Source organism: Lutjanus erythropterus, chromosome 10, assembly GCF_056507025.1.
Source record: "Lutjanus erythropterus isolate fLutEry1 chromosome 10, fLutEry1.hap2, whole genome shotgun sequence".
Lineage (NCBI taxonomy): Eukaryota > Metazoa > Chordata > Actinopteri > Lutjaniformes > Lutjanidae > Lutjanus > Lutjanus erythropterus.
In genome coordinates, this window is record NC_139326.1 from 25783940 (window position 1) to 25811547 (window position 27608).

The window sequence follows — 27608 nt, forward strand, 5'->3', positions numbered from 1 at the left end:
TTATGTTAATTTTTCACCTCTTCTGATTACTATAAGGTTCCTTACAACAGCTTTTGTTCTCAGTTATCTAAAAAAAATGCTACATAGTAGTTACTTGTACACTCAAGGGTGTAGGTTTAATTTCAACATCGGAAACAAATCAAATTATGGTAGAAACGTCTTTAAATGAAAAGACAAAATTCAGGCACCATAAAACAATTCAAAACATAATGCAATATAAAGTAGGCTTTCAGGCATTTGTATTACTTTCAAACATTTTATCATATATATCAACTTTTCTCATTTCATGTTGTCCCTGCTGAGTCATCACACACATAGGCATGATTTACTCTTTGATCCTCTTTTATATTTTTTTGTTTTGACAAAGTAACCTCTTTAAATGGGTGTATGGCACCTTTTCACATCAATGACGAGTTAATTCATTTGAAATATTCATGAACTCCTGGATATAACTCATATGTTTTTCCAGCAAGATTTCAGCTCATGCTCAAAACTTTCTGCATATTCAAAAATCACATATCTGTGTTTTTGAATGATTTTTAGAAATCGTGCACTCTACTTGACAATCAAAGAAGACACGCAGCTTTGAGTCTTTTGACTTTGAAAAACCATATACTTCCCCCTACTTCAAAGATTAAAAAGTGTTATTTAAAAAGTGTGCAAGGAATCAATTCATTTTCCTTCATTTCCCGAACCAACTAATATTAACATTATTCCCAGCAAGCCGACTCTTAATTCCACAGATCAAACTCCATTTGAACCAACCAACAGCATCCAGTCAACTTCCAGGAGAAAACCATGACGACATAATGCTATGTTACTGAGCCCTAGGTGGATAAAAATATACCAAAGATAATTTTGTTTGCCTACACAATCCATGCATAAAAAAAACAAAATGCCGGATGCCAAATGAGCAGGTCAAAGAATTACAGACATTGAAGAAACAACTTCCAACTTTAGTTGAGGCTGTAATGTATGTTGTGCTTATATGATGTGAAAGCTAACATCATGTTTCTCCTTTATGCAGCTTGAGTATCGTTACCTGGTATCACCTCATTTCCACATTACCAGAGATCAGATGACACATTTAATTGAGGATTGAGTGTTGCTCAGTGGAATTTTATATTGACTTTTATTCAGTTGATCTGTTGCCGTTGTTCAGTCCTGTCACACATTACCTAGACGCACGCAAGAACGCGAGTGTATATAAACACACAAACACATACGCATCTCTCTCCTCTTGTGAACCCTCACGACTTTATTATATTACCAGCATGGCATCCACAGGACAATATATGTCTGTGCCTGAAACTATTTAAACATCAAACTCCAGAGCGTTCACACTCTAATGAACTGAGAGCACCGGTGACCGATCAACCACAAAATCAAGCTGTTTCATTTAGATGAAACCATTTAGTTATATTGAGGTCATCCATATTTTATCACAGCTCTAAACCTGCCAAATTCAATTCACTTGTGCTAATGATACAGTGTGGTAACTAATGGCTTAAAATTTGGTTTTATCTAATCATACTGTATGTTCCGCTTTTATTAATGCTGTTATCAGAACAGTTACCTAACCTGTACCCTAACCCTAATCCATTTTCTCACTCAGAACATTAATATTGATTTGAATACCATAACAAATCATATTACAAACTCCAGGGACGCCATAACCTCATCCTGCTCTAGTTACAGCTGAGCTAATGGCACATTTACACGTAAAGGGTTGACTCACTTGAATCAATGGAAAACATTTTTCAATTACATCTAATGTGTGCAGACAAGTAGATGATTTATGTCCAGGTTTTCAGTCTCTGTGATTCAACCACAACACTAGTCCTTTAAGTAAACACACCGACTCCGTTAACCGCAGGAGATTTTGGAGCAAACACACAATAAATCGAAAAGCAGCGGTAACGTGAGCCTCATTATTGGTAACAGCCTGATTAAAAACAAATGTTAATACACTAGTGAAAAGCAAAATACACGATGCAAGGATTAACATTAGCGCTGTGATAGATTCCAGATTCATTGCATTCTGTTGCTGTGAAAGAAGTGATAAGTTGTTCTGAGAGACTGTAGCTGAGTGTAACAGAGCCAGGAAACACATACTGCATTCATTTGACACGCTAAAGGGATAGTTCGGCTTATTTGAAGTCACGGTGTATGAGGTACTTATTGATAGTCAGTGTAATACCAACATCAGATGGTGGTCGACAGGCCCCGAGTTTGGAGAAGCAGCGAGGAGTACCAGCCTGGAAGCTAAGTACTGTAGACAGGTTCAGCAGTAAAACATATTTCATCCACATTTTCACCGCTTCACCTTGCTGCCAGACAACCTTTTCTGGCATAAAACTGCTGATATATCAGCCAAATATTTCTATCTCTCACTCAACCATACTTCTTTTGCAAAAACCTTGCAGAACACAGGAACTGCTGCTCTACCGCTGCCTCGATCTATTACTTTTAATCCAATATTGTTTGACTTTGGTGAATTTGAACCAACCTTTTAAAACACTGAAGTCACACAGTAACACAAACTACAGATCGAGGTAGACCAGCAACTCCCATGTACTGTGAGGTAAAACTGATTACTGATTTTGCTAATGGAGTCTGGTTGGTTTGGAGAGAGCGACATTTGACTTATATATGTAACATCCTTCTCATGCAAGAAAAGGCTGTCTGATGGCAAGGTAAAGCAATGAAAATAATCTAAACATAGTGTACACATAAGCTGATACTGATTTCTTTTAGGGGGGGCTTTTTTAGGTGGCTAAAATCCATTTTGCTACTGGTACTCCTCCATATGACTATGGATAAGTGCCTCATACAACCCCACTCCAAAAAATCTGAGCTATCCCTTTAAACCAGTATGGACACAGACTTTCCCCTGTACCGGCTCTCATTTCTCTGTACTGAGTTATTTGGACGACTGAGAGAGCCTCAGGCTCTAACTCGAGGAGTGGGATGGAAATAATAGGAAAAGTCATTTGACCTTTATTTTTATGCACATTTCTATGTCTTTTTTAATCTTTGTCCACACATGCTTTTTGGGAACTGTGTTACCAAACAAGGCGATGTTCTGCTGGACTTGTGTTCCCCATGTTCACAACCCAGACAGAACACACTGTGTTCAGAGGAGGAGTGGAGGACAATATTTAGTCCTGCCAAAGAGGGATTTGGGTTAGTTTAATCCTTTCACTGACTTAGCCTACCTTACATTGTAGAATTTGAGAAAATGTATCTGTCTAAAAGACAGAAGCTGGTATGGACAGATAATTCAAGAGCATCTTCCTTCATAATTTAATTTCAAATTCATTGATTTCTTGCTTTGTTTTTCACTTTCAAGAGACTTTCCCAAGTTGCACTAACAAAACAAGGCAGCAATTTTACAGAATATCACCTTAAAGTTCTTTGGCTACAAGATAAGGATTAATATGGAAGACAGAACACTCTGTTACAGGGAACGGGAAATGAATTAGTTAGCAAGTGCCCCATCAATGATTCAGTAATCAGCTGGAACAAAACATGACGACTCAATAAAAAGAAAGAAAGAAAAAGAAAGAAAGAAAAAATAATAGATTCCGTTAGACTCTGTTATAACAGCCAGTCTGACGTATGAAGCATAATGCTTCTTAAGAAGTGTTTTTTTTTTTAAATCATATATTCGTTGATAAATGATGAAAGAGCACAGTCCGTCCAGATAAATGTAAACTTATGCAAGTGAAAGCTGGAGAGGACGTGTCATTTCATGGTGCCTGGCTCTGATTAGATTAAAAGCACAGTCGGCTTCTTCCTCTTAGTGTCAAGTTCACACCAGTTGTTCTTTTACATGTAAAATAAATAATACATTTATTCCACAGACACCAGGGAGGAAGTGTGAAATGTTGCACTGAGGGACAGACTTTCTTTTAATGTCTGCTCTGCTATATTAACTCTAAATGCGTCATTATTTTCAAAGCATTGATGTTTAAATGTCCTCAAAGAGAAGTTCAGTTCTTTTTTATGTCTTTATTCTTTTTGTTTTGTTACTCAACCAATCCCTTTTTTTAAGAAACACAAGATTAAACAAGAACTCACGGAGACACAATCAACTCTTGTTATGGCCTACTCAGAAATACTCTTGCAAATGAGACACTAATCCTTTAAGCACAAAGATTACAAATGTTCATGAACTTAGAAAAAGGGTTTTTTTTCTTTTTTTTACTCCAAAAACCTTTTCTGATGAGTTCTAAATCATAGACTCTGAGAGGCACTGAAATAAGATTTTGTGTGCCATTATTCATGCTTGGATATGAATGAACAGGACTTGGCAGAGCAGATGGACTCGTGTCATCTTAAATCTAGCCCACAGTCACATGGTGATTTACATTTCTGTGTCAAATGCTGAAGCACACAAATTACCTCATGAGATCTTCTCAGGTCACAGAGTGCTGCCTCCTGGCTGTATGTAGTGCTGGTAGTGTTCGCTGATACTGAACAGAAAACGTGGAATTGGTTAAAATGGGCCAGTAATCCTCTTCTCCTTGTCAGTAGTGATTAACACCGTAGCTTCTCCTACAGTGTATGAATGAATGAATGCACTGCACTGCCTGGTTGCAAATCATCCAGTTTTGTTGTGCTCACTTCCTGGACATGTGTGGTGCACCTGCAGTGATATAAATCAGACTTCACTGCACTGATTAGGACATTTAAATGCATTAATTCTCACACTCACTGCATGCTGGAAGGTGTTCTGTTGCTGCTACTGTATTTCTACCTGCTGCCTGCTGTGGTGCTTCTTTCATGCACAAATGTCTTATTTTGTGGTGTGCCAGGTCCTGCTGCTGACCTGAGACTTATTTCCAGGTTGGATCAGAGTCCTAACCAAAATTTTGACTTGAGACAACCCTGAGGTTAATTTGATAACATTAATGAGGCAGTCAAAGCATACGGAAATACCCAAATACTTCGATAAACTTTGTATATAATTTGATTGTGTTTTTTCTCCAGTGCTGGTTAAGGTAACAACACAGGTTTCTCTGTGTGGGCGAGGGTTACAAACAATGGGAAACAGTCTCTGATTCCCAGTTGTTTCCCATTGTTTCCTTGTTGAATATTAATTATTATAATTACTGTAGTGCTGAAGTGTATGCAATTTTAATAGAAGGTGTTTTCAAACAAAAATGATTTTAAACACAAACTAAAATATTTTGCTTCTGCTTGAGGAAAATGACCTTTGTTCTGTCCTGAAATGTATAAATATCACTTAAATATTCTTTTGAAGGAGTCGTGAGAGCAATTACATGAAAAGCATTCAGGGCTGGAAAACTGATTACTGGAGAAAATGTACATTTTTTTTTGGTTGTGTGACTCAGCAACAATATTTTTTTCACAACAACTGTGTATTTCATTCTTATCACTACTTGGATAATCTTGCTTTAGTGTTGTAGCTTTTCATTCAGCCTGATGGAGCTGTTGTTGCCTGCTGTTGTTATGTTGGTGGCTGTCCCAGCGGTGCTCCTACTGGTGCCTGTGAGGATATGAGGCCTCACCACAGTGGGGTTCGGCCTCAGCCTGCACCAGTGCCCTACATTCTCCTCACCAACAGCGGGACGCGTCAGCCAGGGAAGCCCATTACAGGTGAGCCATCCATGATTACTCTGAGAGATTACAATAAAAACCCTTGGACCTAAAGCTGTCACTATATAGAGTAGAGGTGCTGAAGGATTAATTCATAAGCAAGGACATTTACGATGAGAATGAAAATCATTTTTTCACACCTAAGGATAAGGGAGGATTATAGGTGCCAAATTTATGATTATTTTTACAGCTGACGAGTGCGGATAGTAGGAGAACCTTGTCCTCTTTCATTTGAACTTTGTTAAACCTTACCTGGTTGGAGAAATAATGATATTGACAATATTCTGTAGTTTAATGATCTTATTTTCCTGTTGGATGAACACAGACGCCACTGGATCCTCTTTACTCTGTGTTCATGAGGGACTTCTGTGACATATGCAAATGTCACAGAATAACCACATAATTTTCAAATAGCTAAATCTTCAAAAAACCCAAAGGCTTACTGTTTTCTTAAGCCTTTGTATTAGTATTAAAGCTGATGTGAGAACAATGTTTTTACATTGAAACTGAGGCAAAGTGACAAAAATTTTGTTCAACTTGGACTGTATAAATGTGTCTAATTATCAATACATAAATCTTATTCATCTGTCATTTACTTTAAAGGACAAGTGTGTAGGGTTTAGTGGCATCTAGCAGTGTGCTTGCAAATTGCAAAACTTCTCCTCTCCCTCCCGTCCAAAGCATGTAGGAGAACCTACAGTGGCTGTAAAACTCGACCAAAATGCGGATGGTCCTATCTAAAGTCAGTGTTGGTTTGTCCATTCTGGGCTACTATAGAAACATGGTGGTTTATCATGGCAACCTCTGTGGAAGAGGACCCATGACCTCTATAGATATAAACGGCTCATTTTAAGGTGACAAAAATACAATGATTCTTATTTTCAGGTGATTATACTTTAATGGGGTGCAATATGGACAGTTGATCAGGCTCCTGTTTGCCAGACACAAGATCATATTAATGGCTGAATTTCTAACATTGGAATAGTCAGAAGTGTCTATAACGGGAACACCAGCACATAGGCAGATGTTTATGAGCTGATAGCTGGCTAACACAGTAATGCACTTCTATTGTTGGTCACTCTTTCTGAATTAGCATGTGATTTTGTTAGCAAAGTACAAAACTTTTATGTTAAGTTTTATGTTATGCCATGCATGCTGGATACATGTTGCAACAGTAGCAGCAACAATAGAGGAAGAACAATGTAAACAACATGTATATACCACACTGACTAAATACAGTTACAGTTATATAAAACATATAATGAACACAGGGCTGTGACCCCTTTCAGAATAAAAACCCCCATTATGATTTAACTGCAAGCAAAATAATATTGGCTGTTTTTGTTATATTTTAATTACAATATTTCCAAGTGCTCATGACAGCCCTGCGGGTCACACTGAACCTTTCAGTGGGCTGAATTTTGCCCAGGTCTGTTTTACAGTGTCAAATGAGTTCAGTACGCAGTGTTTTGTTGTGTTTCTCTTAGGAGATCATCACTAGACCAGCATACAGAGGTGCACTCCTGGAAGCTCGGACAGACGGCAGCACGAATGCTCTGGGGACCTGGGAGCGCCCTCCTCTACACGCCGAGTTTCCTCAAGTGAGTCTCGAGGATTTTACAATTGAGTTACTAACAACTGTTGAAGTGCTAAGAAGAGATGTGATGTGCATGTTGAGGGTCTAAACTTTCAAACAGACTATTACAGATTACAGAAATATTATTTCCCTAATGTCACGTTTCTCACCTTCTTAAGATATTGTTTGAATGTGCAACTAAGATTAAGCTTTACAGATGAAATCATGAATGTTTTTTGTTGAGTGTGGATGTTTTGTATTCACAGTGCACAGGGAATCCACAAAGTACTGTTTCTCATTCCAACACCAACTTGAAGGGTAACACTACTGTATACAGCTGGATGTCACTCGGCTCTCCAGGCCCGCTCTACATCATGTAAAGCAAAATACTTTTTTATGTGTTTTCTTTCTTTTTTTTTTTACAATCACAAAAACACAGATGTGCTTAAAACCAAATCTGACATTCTGTCATAGAAAACAAAAGTCTTCAGATTTTTTCTACACATGGAGCCTAAAAATGTTGCATATTACTATGTTCCCCATATTTTATATCATACTCTAGATATAATAAGCTCTGTCCCTCCTAACACTGGACTTATATCCCTTCAGCCACCATAGACATAAATTATAAATGTGCCTAAATTGATAATGCATCATGCAGTCTTGTCCATAGCTTTTATGGTAGGTGTTCTGCCTTTAATACGTAACAAAACACACAGACGTTGGCAAAGAACTGGGGCATCTTTACAGACCTGAGCTGCCATCAAAAGTCCATTAAAAGTTTTTAAGAGTAACGTGTAAAAATACAGGGTTAGTCATTCTGGCTTTTAATTCTTAACTACAGTATTATGATAATAATTAATAATTGCAGCCCTACATATAATTCACACACAGAATCCTTGAAAGATAAATTGATTCTTGTTGTTTGCCCTTCATGTTGTTTATGGTTAATGGATTGTTTTCAAGCTTTGACTCTCCTCACATATTGTATCTGTATCATGTGGAGTGTATGTATCTCTGAAGATCGAGTTAATCCATCACTTCTCATAATAAAAACACATCAAATTAATTGCGCTCCTTTAATTTCAAACAGGGAGGCAAAGAGAGAAGAGATAGACTGACATAAACAGAGACAGGCGGAGTCCCACTGTGGTGGTTTGGTATTGACTGGAAATCATTCCACTTATCGAAGAGTACGTTATGACCTATTTTTTCCGCATGGCTTGATCTATAACCCAAATTCTCAGTATGTTAGTGAACAGAAAGCCATGGTTGACACTAAAGAGGCTTAAGACATGCATTACATGTGAGCAGCGCTCTATACCATATCCATCACTTCCTGCCCGACTCCCATTTCCCTGCTCCGCATGTTGCTGCACCTTATCTGTGCCTGAAACCAGCAGAGAAGGTATACAGAGATGTCTACTTTTACTAAAGCAGGGCTAACTGTGAGAATGAAAAAAAGAGTTTTTATTTAAATTCAGTTTAGTGTAACAAACTAACTGCACATCATTATAGAAAGAAATCACCCATCATCCATATACAGCACAAAAACGTGCGGTACAGCAGCATTTTAGTTTAAGTAGAGAAGCTAATGCCAGACTCTTGGGCACAGACGTAATAAAGATGATACAGTCTTTGAGACCATAGTCAGCCTGGCCTTAATGACTCTTGCAGTTATTTTGACTGCCATTGTAATTGTGATATGATTTGTGATAGTAGAGGGAATAATAATTTTTACATCATTATTTTCATTTTCTCATGGTATTTTTTTTTTTTGCAGGAATCAGTACCAAACAAATATGTTTTCTGAAGTCTGTAATATACAATGTGTAAACCAGAGCATCTCTGCAGCACGACAATATTTAATTTAAAATGGCATTTTGGCACACATTTTGCCTTTAACAAACATTCACTCAAAAGGTACAAAGTGGTATTAAAAGACAAGTGCTTTTTTATTCTAAAAAATAAACAGGACAGATTCACAAAATGTCAAGAAAACAAATGTTCTTACATTCATTTTCCTTATTAAACAAAAAATACAACCAGATTTTCTACATCCTGAAGTTTTCTTAACTTTTCTCTCTCATAAAGAACAAGCTTAATTGCCTGTTTAACTCATCATAGAACGCACTTCATTCACTCTACAGAAACAACATTAAACTCACCAAAAGTCTTAGTCTTGTCAGAAAAAATCTGTGCAATGATGATCTTTTAACACATAAAATGGAGGTTTATGCAACACAATCAAACCAAGTCAAACTAGTTGATTTGCTCTGCAGGAGGTAAACCTATGAACCTTAGACAGTTTACACACTTAAATATTATCATTATAACATTTGCATGTATTTACAATATGTTACATGAAGTTATCACTTACTTGATACTGCTTCTGAAGGTTGTTTTAGTCTGTTTGTTTATTTGTTTGTATACTGGATGTCTCTAAAACAGATCTGATGGGAAGTTCAGGCATGGGCCAAGGAGCATGTGATCATGTTTTAGAGCTAAAAAAAATAGTGCTCCTGTGAAATACTGCACTTACTTGAGTAAAAAAACACATGACTGCTAAAGAAGACACCTGACAATCATCCTTCTGGGGCTTATTTTTATTATGTTAATGGAGCTCTGTACAGTACCTCAAAATTCTTTGCCGGTATGTAGTGAGGTATTGATCTCCAAAGGACCCGTGTGCCTGAGGATGTAGCGCTGGTCACATGGTCAACACCACTCAATAATAATTAGTCTCTTTCCACTGTGGGTGAAAAGCCAGCTATATCTTTCAACGAGAGATTCAAACCCAGGACTTAAGCACCAGTGCTACCAGCTGGTTCGATAGTAATTGACTCATTGACATGTGGAATACTGACCTCCGATGTCCAGGCCGTGCTCCATGAATTCCACACCACTGATGTGTTTTTCCATCAAGACAAGGTCATTTATTCAGATGGTGTGGAGTGAAAAAGAGGGAAGCTACAGTTAGCTGGCCGCTGACCACTGCAGAATAAAATAAAGCCTTTTCCTCTTTTCTCTTTCTTCTTTTTAATTATTTATGAGAATACCAGAGATGTTCCTGAAATATACTGTATATTAATTGTGACAGTCCTCATCACTTCTTGTTTGGTGCTGTCTTTCTCTTTCAAGGGGGAAACAGAAAGTGCATCACTAATTATCCCCTGTGGATGCTGCTCCTCAGCTACATAAGCTGGTGGATTCAATCAGTCTCTTTGTTGTTTGGTTTAAGTTTTTCCTGGTGTTTATTTTCTTTGTCCACTGCACGTCACTATACACATTCACATGGACAAGACCCTCAGCCCCACTGATATTACTGACTTACATACTAAATACTGCCTTTCTTTAAATTATATTTTGATTAAATAAAACTTCAGTTAAAAGTCATGTGTTGAGTAATTAAAGTAAATATTTCTACTCAATTAATGAATCCCCCCTAAATATACTCTCTATGTAACATTTATATGACATCCAGTATGTACTGTATATATTAATTAGTTTATGTAAAACACCCCAAACTCTCTTTTTTATGAATGTGCTTTGCAAATTTGACTTGTGCAAGAATGCAAAGAGATTACAATCGACATGCTGTCTGCTACATTGCCTAGTGTGATACAATACCATGCAGCATTTGAATCTAATTCATCATAATTCATAATCCATAATTCTGCATTATTCAATGAATCACAATTTGAATGCTAATTCATATGAATTTCATCTTTCAATTTTAATTTGAAACGTTTTTACACCAGCACCTGCTCACAGCAGAGAGTTGAGAGCTGTCATGTTGCAGTGTAGCAGAGCTGGGTGGGGAGGATGACTTGCCTCTTTCATCTTTCTCTAATCCCTCTCTGAGTCGAGCTTGTTGCACAGACTGTATTAACATGACAAGTGGGCCGGTAGTCACAGTCAGTGTAAAGCAAATCAACATCAGATTTGACCTAATTTGTGTAATTAAAAGCCTACGTCTCTCATAAGAAAATTTCTGGAGTTTTAATTAAAGTAGATTGGTTCATATAAACTTTTGGCAGTTTAATCTCAGATTGCAACAGTGGGATCAGAAATTACAGATACATACAAAATAAATGTAGTAATAGACGCCATGTTGTAGATTTCCATCCTGTGCTGACAAGTTAACATAAATATAACAACGGTGATTAGGTTATCAAGGCCGGAAGAGCTCTGCAGGAGTAATCTTTGAAAATATCTGCCTATTTGTGCCATGCAGTTTAGTGAACACATACATATACATCAGTACACAGGCAATGCATGCAGGCATTTGCACACACACAGGGACACACAAACGTGTAGATTATCATATAAGTTCTTATTGCAGGCAGATCAAACACTGATCCACATGCATGCACAGTGTGCAGATTAAGGCTATCCCTTGCTGTAGGGGCTTAGTTGACATCTCTGTCTAAGCTCTGAATTCTTCACCTCCCTCTTTCCCTTCATCTCCTTTTGCCAACATGTCCAGCACCATAAAAAGCAATGACCAGCAGATGTGGCGTGTTTCTGATCCATGTCCTGCCATCATGCATCCATGAGCAAATCATTCAGACCAGAGCAGGGCTTTATCTTGACCTCATTTGCTCTCCAAAAATGAATCCTGAATAATTTAGCACCCGTATTAATTAAAGCCTCCCTTTTGTAGAGAATATGCACACTTTCCCAGGCACATATTTGGCATTATTTAACCAAGTAGGTAATGTCAGTTTGCTGTATTTGCTAGTCAGCCAGTCTCTCTTGCTGCTCTGGGTTGCTTGGTTTGGTTGGACTGTTTTTGATTTCTTACACTTGTACGTATTCACACACCAGCACACTATAACCATTATGAACTGATTTACATTCATATTTAATTTCATTTTCGTGAACAAATATATTTTACTGTAGTGAGTCGTGTGGTCTCCACATTTTGTCCTTTCTTTGAATTGGGTTGTAATGAAATGGAAGCTCATCCAGGTTCTGAATCTGGGAGCTAATGGTGCACAGAGACATCATTATCTGTCTCTGTATCTGTTCAACCAACAAAACTGTCTGTCTCTGTATCTTTATTCAGACTGAAAACCAGAAGTGGTAATTTACCAAAACTCACAGTAAATGTTTAATGTTGTACTTTCTAAGCTAATATTCATTGGCAGTGCAATTGCTGTGTCTCCAAAGCATCAAAATGACTTAACATTGGCATATAATCAATTATGAAGCATCCTCATTCTGTACTTTTCATCTATTTTGCTCTAATTTGAATTTTTTGCTCAAGTAAGTTTTAGGGACTATCTTAAGTCCACCACCACGTCCCATTTAACTGTGGGATATTGAAAAATCAGAAACTGAAAAAAAGGTAATTAAATAGAAATAAATCCTTAAATGCAAGGAAATAATATTGATGAATTAAGTCAGTGATTCATTAAGGTCAATGCAAACTTTTTAAAGTCTGCAAGGTCATCATGGAGCTGAATGATTCCAAATAATGATTAGCATCTTTGGATAGAAGAGATATCTGTTTCCATCATATTAGTTGTGCTTTCCTGAATAACATATTCAGATTTGGGGGCATCCTTACCATGATCTGATGTTTCACATTACCACAAACAATACACATACACACATATAGTGATATATATTTAATACACAATACATGTAGAATGAACAAACCACATAATTTTGATTTTATTTTTTAATGCTTTTGTACCAAATATTCTCTTCAAGCTGGACTTAACCAGCATCTACAGCTAAAGGTAAGGTATATGAAATGTTGGAGAAGTGTGAATGTGTGTTCTGGATCATCATGTGCCTTGCGAGTCAGAGCTTGGGGTGAATCGGCTGTATAAATTGCAAGTGGGAAGAAGACCAATTAGTTCCCTGGCTTCATGAGTGATCTTAAATCGCCTGTGCTTGTTGTCTTTGTGCAACATGCATGAGTGCTCGCATGCACGCAAGAGACTTCACAGACAATGATGGCTGTAATAAGCTGCACACTGGCAGGAATCAATTGACATGAAAAGTGCCACACATGCATCACTGTGTGCTTGTAGTGGTTTGCAAAGTCAGATGCATGTTTGAGCTGAAATGGATGTTAATGCTGGTAGTGTTAGAGAACATGATGTCTGTTATGTAAGAATCTGGTAGTTAAAGGGTTAGAGCTCAGGGCTGGGCCATATTACATGAAGGGTACGGGTGGGAGAGTGGGAGGGAGAGGCGAGGAAGGCAGTGTGTTTGAGGAGAGAGGGAGCATGACAAGGGGGGCAGGGTTGAGAGAGCAGCACAGACCAACATGGGGCAGTGAGGGAGAGACACATGGAGAGAGAGATGAGAGGTTAGGAGTCGCTAGTTGGCAAGATAATCAGAGACAGGCCACTGATTCAGAGCTTGGCGCACAGCTGGTGTGACGGGTGAAAAGGCTGCAGGCAAACACTGAGTGGACAGACTGTGACAATGTGCAACGAGTGCAGGATTTAATGTTCTGGAGAATATTATCAACTCAATAACCCAGAGTATCAAATGAGGAACGTTTGGAGACTACAGGTGGAGGACTGAAGTTTTTGAACGGCAGAGCAGAGGTAGAACAGAAAGAATGCTGCTTCTGAAGTACTCTTGGAGATAACCAATGCATGAATGGCCGACTTCAACCAGCATCTAACACTACTGGACAAAGATGTAAAAGAGGAACTATTTTTTCTTTTTCTATATCTTATTGCAGGTATTTTCTGAACAATGTAGCATTAACTAACTTGGTAACATTTGACCTTTTAGACCTTTTTTACACAGACCATCATTTTAATTCTTCCAGCTTTTTGTCCTGAAGTAATCGTATGGACTTCATTGGATTTGTGGAGGTGACCTAATCCCTCATATTTAGTACATAGTACAGAATGATTGTTTATTATAGGATGGACTGCCCTTGAGGACAATCGTTTAGGTAAATCTTGATCAATCTAGACTTTTATGCATCACAATCTTAAGAGGTCCCTTGTTCAAATGATACTATGATGGCGACAAAACACCAGCAAACCAAAGTGGATTACAAACTGTTAAACCTGCTGCATCCTGCCAGGTTGGCGGTCCTGATAAGGTGTTTGAACCATGTGGTCCACTGAGAGCATGGAGCCAGAGAAAGCACACACCCAGAGCAGCTTCTTCAGCAAAGTGGATGTGCCTGACCATGCTCACTACATCGTCGCCCTGTTCGTCTTTGTCATCGGGACACTGGGCATCACCGGCAATGCGCTGGTTATGTTTGCCTTCTACAGGTGGGTTAGTGTGAGTGGTTTGTTGCTGAGTTTTTTTTTTTTTTTTTAAATTTGAGTCTTTCTGTGCATCTGTTCTTTAGTTTAATCAGGCTGTATTAGCCCCTTTCCATTTTTAATGTGGGTCTCTCTTCTGAGCAGGGCCCTAAGGAGATGTTATAATGACTTAGGCATGTTACGATCTCACAGAGATCACAGATGAAGAGACAGACAGGAAGACTGAGTTGTGTTTTTGGGTACGACAAAATACAGTGCCTGTACCGAATGACTATACTACTATACTTTTGTTAGAAATTTATGGTTTAGGAAAGGTTGAGAGGTCTTTGCCATCCTTAATTTATTGCAGAGTGAGGGTCTGTGTTGGTTGTGTCTTTCAATCTCCAGAGGATCAAAGGGGGTTTCCAAAAATTATTTCAGCTGAAAGATCATCTTAGCTGCATGGATATAAAGCAGGATGTGATGCTTATCACTGGATCAAATCAGTCCCATATCTCAGAGAAATCATGTGAGGAACTATAAATTTTTAGTTCCACTTTGAATATTATGGACATTTTCAGCCTTTTTGTTGCAAATCTACTTCTGTATAAGTCATGACATATAGATATAAGATCTTAGATGATGCCCTAATATGGCTACTCTATCTGTACTTTACCCAAATGTAAATATCTGTAAGACTTAAAAATGTCTTGGTTAACACTATGATATATAAAACATGATAAAGTATCCCTTAGAGTGGCCAAATGTCCAAAACAATGTGATGAAGTGTCCTCTAGCATGCTGTTCCTGGGGAGAAAATGCGATGCAGTAACTTATAAGCTGCCCTACAAAATTAGTGGGCCTCTACATTTCTCTAAATGGTTAAATAGTTAAATCTTCCCTGCATGTTTTCATTACAAAGGGTGTAATAGTTGTAACATCATGAAAGAAATTTACTCTAATCCATGGATTGGAACTGTTTCACCATGAATGCATAATGACTTTCAGAAGGCTGGTGCCCCACTTTATACGGCTGGTGCCCTTTTTATTTTTTTCAGTCCTCTCCCTCAGTCCACCATTGCCTCTGAAGTAACCAAAACGACAGACGATCTTTCAATGGGATCACACTGGCCATGGCGCCCGTCAGTGGGTTGATGTTTCAATCCATGAGTGGTCATTACTACATTATTATATGAGTACTCGGTAGTCATGGGTTGGACTAAACCCATCTTCAACCTTAGCTTTCATTTTGATCTCAGCTACACACCTATAAAGTTTTGTAACTGCATCTTGCAAGGTTGTGACACTATTGCGTTGACAAAATTTGTCCACAACAGTCTTATAAACACCTGGCAAAGTACTCAAAACTGCTTCTGTGGTAGTTCCTGCTCCAGAACCACATTTTCCCATGACGACATAAACAAGCAAAATTTTCCAGGCCATGGACCCCATAGCTGATAAAGAGATAATGCAGGGACAAATGTTAGGTGTGTTAGTCCCACCCTCGGCACTTTCACTGTTGGTTTCTGAGATAGAGGGTCTGTCAGAGTCTCCTCTTCGTGAAGTTACAAAACTATCCGTTGTGGCTCACAAGAGTGTCTGTGCTCTTAAAATAAAGATAAAAATGCAGCTCATTGGCCAATAGTTCTCAATAATACGTAGCTAACTAGTTTGCCCTCATGGATAAGTGCCGCACAGTGATTTAGGAGGGTAGTTCACGATTGCACAAGTAGTCATGGGTAACTTTTTGTCTATGCTGTGTAACTTAAATGCTTTTGGGTTTTTCATGGACTGACTCATCTTTGCTATATTGGATTTGTGTTAATGTGTACATTCAGACATTTTAAATTTTAACAGTTGTAACTGATAGCTGCTTAAAGGTATTTCTCTATAAATCCAGTACACTGTCCATTTAGAGTCACATGCAACAAGTAATGTAATGCAATAATATGCAATATCATTCTGCACTCTTAAATTGTAAACTCAACTTGTTGAGTTAAGGAGGGAGCATGTGTGTTGACGTGTTGTGTAATTTGGACTACCACTGACCTCTTTCAGATACTGACATTAACTGTTTCACACAACTGGGTCAGAGGCAGAAAGTGTGTGTGTTCATGTGTGTGTGTGTGTTCTGGGGATTGTCAGGAGCTTTTATATTCCATCTGCCCATCACCATAGGTAGATTAGATGGGTTCTCTATTGTGTTGTGCTGATAATGTGTGTTTACTGAATCAGAAATGCACATGATGTTATGGGTTCCAAGAACATCCATTCACACTCAAACACACACAGATACAGCGTCAGAGCGAGAGGGAGGGAGATACAGCAGAAGGGGAGATAATTGTCTTTCAAGTGAGATGTCACCCGATATGATGATTTTCTAGGAATTAAGTGAAAGCTGCAGTAATGCGCACACACATGCTCGCACATTCACACTGACATACATGCACACAAACAGCAGATGTCCACATCGAAACATATTCGCAGGCATAAGAAACCTGGTTGTTTGGTGTTAAATCAGAGAGCAGACACTTTTAATTCAGAAAACACAGAGACAGAGGTTAATCAATAAAGAGCTGTGGAGGCAGACAGCAGGTCAATACGCTGCTCAGTCAAGCTGGTAAGAATGCAGGTTCACACAGAGTTGACCAGTTCACAAAATCAGTTCACTCATATCTGATTAATGCTGACAATTCAACATAACTGTGTCTATTGAGTTTTATGCATTCAAAAAAGATGCAAGTAACTGAGACATAAAAATAAATCTAAACTCATATGACCCCAACACTCCCTTAAATAATGTCATGATCATATCAAGGTATCAATGTCATTTATTATCATTACACAGCACAGGAGTGTACAACAACAATAGAAATGAAAAGAGAGTTTTAGTTCCATCATGCTATACACAAATACAACATTTACACAGATTAATTAAATGCAGAATGTGATAGTATAAAATATAAAACAAAATAAAACAACATGTACAGTTATACATATATATATATATATTTATATATATATATATATATATATATATACAATACTGGTCAAATGTTTGGACTCAATTCAATGTTTTTAGATTCATATTGGAGACATCAAAATAATGAAATGTTTTTACATTTTTTTTTTATTTTTGATTGCGAGTACAGAAGACAGTCTGTGAGTCTTTCTACTTTTTTATCATTGATCCATGATCTTCTATGCGCCTGTCAAGTTTTTTTGCTTTGCTGATAGCTGTGCATACTGTTGGTATTATCTGAACCATTTCTTGAAAATTGAAAGAGGGGTGTGGCCAAACTTTTAACTGGTACTGTATACATACACATGTATACACCCGAGAAATAATTTTGTAATGCATTTTTTGAATTCGTGTCAGGCTTTAATATAAACAGCAGCAACAAGGCGGTGATGATAATATGGTCAACATCTTCGCATATAGTTCAACATCTGGGAAACATTGTCCATCAACCTTGACTGTGTTTGTGTATGGAAGTGTTATTGCACAGAGTCCTCTCCTTGTGGTGCTGGAGTTTATGTATTACGTCCTGTCCGTTTAGAACTGAGCTGACCGTTAAGAGCAACAGCTTGATCTGGGATGTGGTGGAGCAGGTCTCTGTAAGATGTGGGCACAACAGTCTATGGCTGGGCGACATAAAGATACTATATTGTTATTGTGACATGAGACTTGCTATGGTCTTAGACTTTGTAAATCATTATATTGTGATATGACATAGGTGGTCAATGGTTTTTAAAACTGCATTACTGTAAAGAGATGTATTTTTCTGAACTCATCAGACTGTGGACATGTAATTGATTTTGTCCATATCCCCCAGCCCTTCTTTATATACTGCTGATTAGTTTAGTTTCCACCCACCTAAGATCTAAACACAATGCAGCTCAGACAACCTCCAGATGTGGTCTGGCAGATCTAATTGCGTTCAAATCACAGAGTGTTTATATCTTGCATTAAAGTGACTGCAAAGTGTGTGTTCTGAGTTTGTCATATCACAGAAACATGTGTTATTAATCACTCAGCCAAATTTGAATGATTTAAAAATCACGTCTCATAATCATGAAAAAATTTGCAGTTTTCTCTGCTCTGAAACACTGGGGACCCGACCGCTCCACTGTCTCGGTGTCAAACACCACTACTTCCTGAACACGACATCAAACACAGAAGCTCCTTTTAGCAGCTTTATTGGACATATCCAGGCATGTTTGAGTGACCAGAGTTTGTGGACAGAGGCAGGGTGGTATTTGGCCTTTTTCTGTGTCCTGTTGTTGGAACTAAGTGAGCAAAAGTGAATTGCTGGGCTGTTTTGGGCCAAGAGTCACTGACGTATGTTCAGAACTGACCGTTTGGGATGGGAAGGGGAGGCATTCATCAGTGAGCCATGTTTCAGGTACAACCAGAAAATCCTGGACACAGAAATGCTTTAACAGGTCAGTAATACATAGTTCTCAGTGTTTCACATGTTGTCAGCAGCTAAGTTCTAACATGTAGAATGTGTTCAGAAGAAAAACTTCCTTTTTCCTTTAACACGTTTTCCTTACCTGGATAATTCACCCAGATACAGATTGCATTTCAGGATGGTGTAAATGGGCTGCATTTGTGACCTCAAATGATTTCATAAACACATAAACAGGTACATGGTTCTCACAGGACAGTGATGCTAGACATTAAATGGTCTTATAGACCATGATGCATTGCTGTAGATTAAAGCAGCAACAGTGGCCTAAAGTAGCTAAAATGAGCTCAGCCTTAAACATCTACAGCAGTAAACAGCAGTAACATTAATGCAGTAATATTAATCCAGAAACATCAGACATAATAACACTGACAGGGAACATTTTACTGCAATATGACTACTTTTACTTTAAGCATATTTATCTGATAATATTTACACACTTTTACTTCAGTAAGGTTTTGTGAATGCAGGACTTTTACTTGTGGTGAAGTATTTTTACAGTGTGATCTTAGTACTTTTGCTTCAGGAAAGGATCTGAATACTTTTGAAACTCCTGGTCACCTCAGAGGAGTAACATCACGTCCATATATTGTCTGGACAGACAGACAGACAGACAGACGGACAGACTGGTCTCCACAGAAGCTGCTGCAGGAAAGTGTGCACATGAATATGAACGCATGTTCATGTGCGATATGGTTATCTTTTCTGAGTTACAGATTATAAACACTGTTGCACGTTGGCGCTGATCAGATGGCTGAAGATCTCCAGTTCACAAAATGCTCCCAGAGCTTCAGCGGAAAACAGCATTGTAGCCAAATCCAAAAGAGAGCACAAAAAAAAAAAAAAAAATCCACGTGTCCGTAAGCTGCAACATTTGACCCAAAAAGATGGTGTAAATGGTGTCTTTTTGGGTCAGATTTTAATGTCACAGCTTATGGACACATGGATTACACCACAGGAGCAGTATGGGGACATTTTGTGGGTTTTTTGTGTGTTCTTTTTTTTACATTTTAAAAGTGGTCACCATTCACTTCAACTGTACTGGATTTGGCTGTTTTCTGCTGGAGTGTTTTGTGAACTGGAGATCTTCACCCATCCTCACATCTGCACAGGGGTGAGTAGATATTGAGGGAAATTTCATTTTTGGGTGAACTATCACTTAAAATGTTACACCTGCAGTTTCACCTGAAGTATCTCCTGTCTGTGGTTTATTGGCGGCTCCTGCTGCTGCTGATGTACAGCTTTCTGTGGACGGTGGCGCTGGTGGCTTTTATAAAAATTGTCCATGAGAATGAAATACTTCTTCTTCAGGGCAGGCTACTGAGGCTACGTGCCCATTGGCGGCGTATTAAAGCCTCTCTGTTGGACTCCAGTACTACACATTGACACTGAGAGAAATTACTTGTACAATGTCATTTTCAAAACATAAAAAATGCGGGGCTTTTGAGAAAACATCCGGGGCTTGAGCCTCAATAGCTACCCCTTAAATCCACCTCTGATGATGCTCCTTGGAAACTGAAGATAAACTGGGAGATTTTAGACTGATTTGAATTTGTGAATTAGTCTGGCAATGCCAGGCTAGTGTAGTCACAAAGTAGCTCAGATCAGCGATCATACACCAGTATATATAATATACATGATTATGTATGTATTATATATGTATAATTGCAACAAAAAATCCCTAACAAAACAAACAACAAACAAAAGCTTGAATGTTGACGAATCAGAGCAAATACTGACCATCAACTTTCCATTCTTTTGTGTGTGTGTGTGTGTGTGTGTGTGTGTGTGTGTGTGTGTAGTAATAAGAAGCTTCGTAACCTGCCAAACTACTTCATTATGAATCTGGCGGTCAGCGACTTCCTCATGGCTTTCACTCAGTCCCCCATCTTCTTCATCAACTGTCTCTACAAGGAATGGGTGTTTGGAGAGATGGGTAATTACTATCTTTTTCTTCTACTACAGTGCACTCAAAGACACAGCTTATATCTTTAAAGGTCCAGTGTGTAAGATTTACGGTGATCTATTGGCAGAATATGGCAAGAATGAAACTGTTGACAGGACACCTCAAACTGCAAACAAGGTCAGTTATGAATCTTTCTACGATGAATTTTTGATCCATGGAGGTTTTATCTTTGTAAAACTTTCCTCAAGCTGATAAAAGCGATTTAAAAATCAGTGACATCATCGTGAACGTAATCTGTTGTTTTTAATCTACAACCACATCACCAGTCCTGTACACACTGGTCCTTTAAATAAAGACACACATTCAGTAAAATAATACTGTTGCAGTGCTGCTGCTATTGAGTTATTTATGTGTTTTCATGTTACTTCCCTTTAGGCTGTAAGATGTATGCGTTTTGTGGTGCCTTGTTTGGCATCGCCTCCATGATAAACCTCCTGGCCATCTCAATCGACCGCTACGTGGTTATCACCAAACCTCTGCAGGCCATCCACTGGAGCTCCAAACGAAGGACCACTCTGGCCATCCTCATGGTCTGGCTGTACTCCCTGGCATGGAGTCTGGCTCCTCTGGTTGGCTGGAGTGAGTTTCTTTTTCATCTTCTCTCACTTGCCACAGAGCTGAAGCTCATGAATACTGAACATGCCATTTGACAGTCTTACAGAAAAGGGCAAATGGCCTGTTTTTGGTTCCCGGCTGTTGATGTAGAGATCAGTGTACAGTAATTTATCTCCACCTGTTCGCCTGAGATGTTTATCCACTGTTCCACAGACATTACACCAAAATAAGAACAAAGTCCTCAGTAAAACAGCATACCGAGGCATCAGCGTTTCACCTGATATCTTACTTCCTGTGATTTAAAAATAATATTTTATGTTTGATCTTTTCTCCTTTTAGGCTCCTACATCCCAGAGGGCCTGATGACATCTTGTACATGGGATTATGTCACATTCACACTGGCCAATAGGAGCTACACTATGATGCTGTGCTGTTTTGTTTTCTTCATCCCACTGGGAATCATCTTTTACTGCTATCTCTTAATGTTTCTGGCTATAAGGAAGACTGGCAGGTACTGTGTGTCAAGTATTTTGTGCTTGTGTATGTGAGATACATGAAAAATATATAAGTTTGGACCCCAATAATTAAAAAATAGCACTGTAAAAAAAAATCCAGGAATACATTTTATATGATTTGCTTTCTTTCTTTCTTTCTTTTTTTTTTTTGCTCAGTTTCTCAATACACTGTGAAAACTTTTATTTTGTTATACTACGTCTTCTTCCAGCATCAGACTATATATAGCGTTTGTTTGTTTTTTACCATATGTTATGCAGCTTGAGGTACATTTGTATTTGGAACAGACTGCAGGTAGATGGAACAAACTGTGTCATAATAAATCTCAGGAATTGCAAATTGGCTGCCTGCCTTAGGGATTCTTTAGACAAAAGTGATTGTTCTCATGAAGAAATATGAAATTACATACAAATATTTCTATATGCTCACAGTAGACCACACACACACAGAGTCTTACAAACTGACTGCACTATAATGTACTTCAACTGTGTGTTCCTATGTGCAATATCAATACTACCAACCAGGTGTATTATCATCCAGTGTGCAATATCTGTACCAAAATTCCTAACTCAATGTGCAATATCCAGAAATCTCTCTGTGCCATGGTGTAAATTTGTAAATAATGTATATTTGCTGTTACCATTTCCTATGTTATATATTTTCCCAGTTATATCTCCCTGTTTATATTGCTTGCTGCTATTTATTGTCTCTTTTTGCTGTTGATTTTACTATTTTTGCCATCCACTTTGCTGCTGTAACACTGAAAATTTCCCCACTGTGGGACTAATAAAGGAATATCTTATCTTATCTTATCTTATCTTATCTTATCTTATCTTATCTTATATCCTGACAAACCCCAAATTAATGTTACCACTGTTTGAATTGTATATCTAAAGAAGTGAATAATAAGGTTTATTTTACTTAAGGCTTTTATTTTTTGAGCAGATATTTGTTTAATAAGAATGGTAATAAAACATTACTGAACTGTCTTGCTCCACCTACAGGGAAGTTGAACGTCTGGGCACTCAGGTGAGGAAATCCACCCTAATCCAGCAAAAGTCCATCAGGAGTGAGTGGAAGCTGGCGAAGATTGCCTTTGTTGTCATTGTGGTTTATGTCCTCTCCTGGTCACCGTACGCCTGCGTCACACTGATCTCCTGGGCTGGGTAAGACTTATTTTATAGATGAAAATGTTTAGACCTGTGCCGTAATGCTTTTAGTGTTCTTTCTTATCTTATATGTGTTCTTTCTATAATAGCTTCCCTGCTATGTTGTAATCTCTGAAGACTCCAACCAGTTTTAATACATATAGGGTACAAGGTGGATTTATCGTTATACAACACAGGGTTGAATGGCGAGATTAAACTGTAGCTTCTTTTTTGCTACTCATGAAAAACAGCATTAAATTTATATACAATTGGTTGGTTGAATAAATAAAAAATAAAATGAACCATTTAAGGATGAATAGAGCAGTCTCACAGCCTGAGGAAAGAAGCTGCTCTTCAGTGTGGTGGATACTTCTGTATCTCCTGCCTGATGGCAGCAGGGTGATGTGGCTGTGGCCTGTGTGGGTATTGTCTATTAGTATCCTCACCTCCTCAGTATCGCTGATGCTCGGTAGGTGGATACTAGCATTGTTCTGAGTGGTTTTAATGAACTGCTGTAGAGATTTGCTGTCCTGAGCTGTGGACATCGCATGCCAGTTTGTGATGTTTCTGGTCTGAATGCTTTCTGTTGCTCCTCAGTAACAGTTAGGAAGAACATAGCACGAAAATTTTGCCTTCTTAAGTTTCCTTAAGAAATACAGCCGTTTCTTAGCCTTCTTGATCGAGGTGGAGGTGTGCGATGTCCATGACAGATTCTCTATTATGTCGATTCCCAGAAACCAGAAACTGTTCACCTGCTCCACCTCAGCTCCACTGATGTAGACAGGGGTGTGCATCTTTGTGTCCTTTCTCCAAAAATCAAGCTCCTTGGCAGCAAGCTGTTGATTGTTTTTCATTACTGCAAACAAAAACGGTGTTGTAACTGTCTTTCTTGTCCATCTTTTTAATATTAACATCTGGGATTTCTTGATGCAAGCAGGCACTAACTTAACTGTAAAATACTGCAATACGATTAGAGATGCTTGATGTTGATTTCATTGTATCAGTTGCATCATCTTGCACTGCATCAAATTACATTACAACATGACTAAATCTAATCATATTTCTATCTGTCTGTTTTTAAATATTTATCGAAATGCATTGAATTCATAGGGAAACCCACATTCAACAGATATACACAGGGGGACACTCAGACTTTTAGAGTATGGATGACTTTGCTGACAATTTGGACAAAAATCTCCCTCAAATGGTGTTGAATGTGTCATTATATAATGTTGCGTCAGCTAGAGGCCAAGTACGCCTGGATGAGTGACACACAACAGACGGTGAAGCTGCTCTTATGTCCTCTGCTTATCCAACATATCATAACATTCACTAAAGCACATCTCTCCTCTGTGACATACAGTAGGATGGTTGTAGTTATGTAACTTTGAAATCAAATCTTTTCCCTGCTCATTCGCAGGGGAAAGTTAGCTCTGCACACACACACACACACACACACACACACACACACACACACGATCAGATGGACTTAACCACCCATCTGTGGCAGCTGGCACATTTTGGCTAATCCCTTACCCACGATGAACCTTCAGTATGTTACAAAATATTGAAAAAAAGATGAAAGAACTTTATATGTGTTGTCACGCTAAAGACAACAAGATTAACATGAATAAAAGTTTGTATTCTGTTGTTCTGTCATTTTCAGGCATGCCAACATCCTGTCGCCGTACTCCAAGGCTGTTCCTGCAATCATAGCAAAAGCCTCCACCATTTACAACCCTTTCATTTATGCTATCATACACAACAAATACAGGTGAATGATGAATCGTTGTCTCTGTGTTTCTATTTTACCTTCACTCTCTATCTTGGTATTGTAGGTATTAGAAGTCACCTTTCACAGATTTGCATCTTTAAAGAGCCAGTTCAACCCAAGAGATATCGGCCATAGAGATGCCTGCCGTATTTCAAATATAATGGAACAAGATGGCACTTGGCTTGTGTTGCTCAAAGCAGCCAAAAACAAATAACCAAACAAATTTTGAAATTGAATTAATTCCCTGGTTACTCAAGAAAATCTAAAGACCTTGTTGTTTAATGTAAGAAACGCCTTCTTTAAAAGAAAAGTATGTATTTGGGGGGGGACTGTCCCTTTAATGATTAAAAAAAAATAAAGAGTTGTTGTGTATTTCATCAGGATGACTCTGGCAGAGAAGTTTCCCTGCCTGCGGTTTCTGTCTCCCACTCCTCGAAAGGAATGCATCTCCTCCTCCATCAGTGAGTCCTCTTTCCGGGACTCCATCATCAGCAGACAGTCCACAGCATCAAAGACGCACTTTATTTCAACTTCCTGCAAATCCACAGATACGGTGATTTTACTGTTACTTGTATTGTCTTACCGGGCCCAGAGCTGCATGTGGCTTTTTTGCACCTCTTCTTCTCAGTGACGACAGACTTGTTATGCAGACCCGGTCCAGGTGACATCTACCATGTGACTGATGTCACACAGGTGACACTTTGGATCTCTTTTGAAGTGAGGTCCAAAAACACACCTGCAATTACCACTTATTGCCACCAAAGCGATATAGATGCCACCAGAAAGAATGAAACTCAGATCTTTGATATTTTTATTTTAATCTTGATTTATTTCCCTTTAGTTCAGTTCAGCTTATATTGGTTCTGTTCTTTCCTGCAGGTATTGAGGGACGTAGAGATGGAGCCTTTGGGCAGGAGGTCAGTTGATTCCTTCAGAAGCATGTCATCACACAGTCAGTCCTACAGAGGCCGGTCCTATAAGAAACAATTAGGGCAGAAGACCACCAAGCCCCACCAAGCTGAGAAGGTGAGAAAACACAGCACAAAAAGTGTGAAATCATCATTGGTCAAACTCTGTTTTTCATGAGTGTTTGGATCACGCTTATTTTATTTGCCTGCATGCTTTCATGTTTTCATGCTTTGTGAATGATTTTATTTGTGTGTATTTGTGTTTCTATTACTTTTTTTTAACATTGCCAGCATCCATCTACCATGAATGACTCATCGAGCACCTGTGAGAATGAACTGGTTTCCAGCTCTCTCACCATCGCCACTGTCCCCCTGCTAGTTCTTACCAGGAAGCGCAGCCAGAGTCTGACCAATGAGTTTTCAGATGCACGGGAGGAGAAAATCAGCAGCCACAGGAGTGACTCTTTCAATTCACTAAATTTGGGAAAAATCCCGTCCACTACTCCCAGGTCGCCTCAGGGTGTTCCACGCATAATCGTCATCAGTCCCACGTCTGAAAGCAGCCTCATCAAACATGACAGCGTCTGTTTAGAGGAGAGCATTGAGGCGATGGAGAACAATGTTTTCGTCAGCCTAAACTTCTCATCAGAAGTCTTTGAGGCCGTGGAGCTTCTCTCTTGACCAGCTAGACAATAACTGCCCTTGTACTCTTTTCAACTGAGTATTATTTAATACATTTTTGGACCACAGACCACAATATCCTCTTCTCTACAGGCCGAGGCTTGATCTGGATATGGACAAAGTATCTATCCAGTGAAATCAATCATTTACTGTCAGTTTTTGAGATGGATGAATCATCCTGTGGAGCAAAGGTGGCAAAGGTATGCCACTCTGCTGCTTAGACAACTGGCATGCAAGAGAAAAGTTGGTATGGCAAATGAAACAATATGATCTGGTTTTGGTATGCAATGTGCAGTGTGTTTGTCAGACTTTGGCAGGGACAAAGATGCCCTGAGGAGCAGCATGGGTTGCAGCATATTTTGTTAGATCCTTCAAAAATGACAAGTGTAACAACATATTTTCATGAGTTTGGGGCGCATGCTTGACAGACTGGATTCTTAGTTTAGCAATTCATGCTAAAGTATATAAAAAAAAAAACTGTGATGTAAATTTTTGAGCTGATGTGTTTATATTTTCCACCCTGTCTCCTAGAAATTACATTTTTATATTACTTAATTGTTTTCACAATTGCATTGTGCTGACAAACGTAATTCCTGCCGAGATTATGTTAACAGATGTTTTTTGAAACAATACATAAAACACGCTTCACAAAGACGTGTTTGGCGTCAGTGGCAGATGTACAAAGCACTGGACGCCACAGTCCAAACAAAAGCTTCTCAGTTAAGGTAAGGTAAGGTAAAATATCATGATTTTGGGTAGATTTAGCCAATGAAAGCACTCTGGTTAGGGTTAGAAAAAGATTTTGGTTAATTACTAAATACAAATCTCTTGTCTTGAGTAACTGCTGAATTTTGAGTAATGCTGTAGTCTGTAGTAGAGTGCATAGTGTGTTGCAAAATTGTTATTCTGGCAAAAAACAAATTGAATACATTAAATTAAAAATTAGATATATAAGTAAACATTTTTACTGAAATATTCAGTATCAACATTTTGTGCAACTTGCCAGGTACATTAAATCTATTTTAGCATTTCCCCATCAAAATCTGAAAATGCTATACACATTATATATATTTATGAATTGTGCACATACATTATCCCAAAAAGTTTCCAACAATATACAGGCACAGAGATATCTTTAATTTAATCAAAGAAATG

At 38.5% G+C, this 27608-nt stretch overlaps 2 protein-coding genes across 2 annotated transcripts; both read left to right on the forward strand.

The window, feature by feature from the left end:
• Window positions 1-3241: 3241 nt before the first annotated feature.
• LOC146320514 (putative defense protein 3) lies at window positions 3242-7581 on the forward strand. The gene is made up of 5 exons (XM_084729121.1): window positions 3242-3268; window positions 5448-5625; window positions 6229-6233; window positions 7113-7226; window positions 7468-7581. Exons 1-5 carry the CDS (start codon window positions 3242-3244, stop codon window positions 7579-7581), a joined length of 438 nt encoding a protein of 145 aa, XP_084585247.1.
• Window positions 7582-13493: 5912 nt separating this feature from the next.
• opn4xb (opsin 4xb) lies at window positions 13494-27316 on the forward strand. Its single transcript, XM_084728791.1, has 9 exons — window positions 13494-14463; window positions 20711-20844; window positions 21250-21453; window positions 21769-21940; window positions 22947-23108; window positions 24757-24864; window positions 25246-25417; window positions 25744-25890; window positions 26064-27316. The coding sequence occupies exons 1-9, from the start codon at window positions 14297-14299 to the stop codon at window positions 26451-26453; spliced, it is 1656 nt and encodes a 551-aa protein (XP_084584917.1). The 5' UTR covers window positions 13494-14296; the 3' UTR covers window positions 26454-27316.
• Window positions 27317-27608: the final 292 nt, after the last annotated feature.

Bases quoted from the DNA above. Each gene is read 5' to 3' on its own strand.
- LOC146320514 (XM_084729121.1), top strand. From the start codon at position 3,242: ATGTATCTGTCTAAAAGACAGAAGCTG. The intron at 3,269-5,447 runs GTATGGACAGAT...CTTTTCATTCAG, and splicing joins TGTCTAAAAGACAGAAGCTG to CCTGATGGAGCTGTTGTTGC. The intron at 7,227-7,467 runs GTGAGTCTCGAG...TTGTATTCACAG, and splicing joins TACACGCCGAGTTTCCTCAA to TGCACAGGGAATCCACAAAG.
- opn4xb (XM_084728791.1), top strand. From the start codon at position 14,297: ATGTGGTCCACTGAGAGCATGGAGCCAGAGAAAGCACACACCCAGAGC. The intron at 14,464-20,710 runs GTGGGTTAGTGT...GTGTGTGTGTAG, and splicing joins GTTATGTTTGCCTTCTACAG to TAATAAGAAGCTTCGTAACC. The intron at 21,941-22,946 runs GTACTGTGTGTC...CTCCACCTACAG, and splicing joins GCTATAAGGAAGACTGGCAG to GGAAGTTGAACGTCTGGGCA.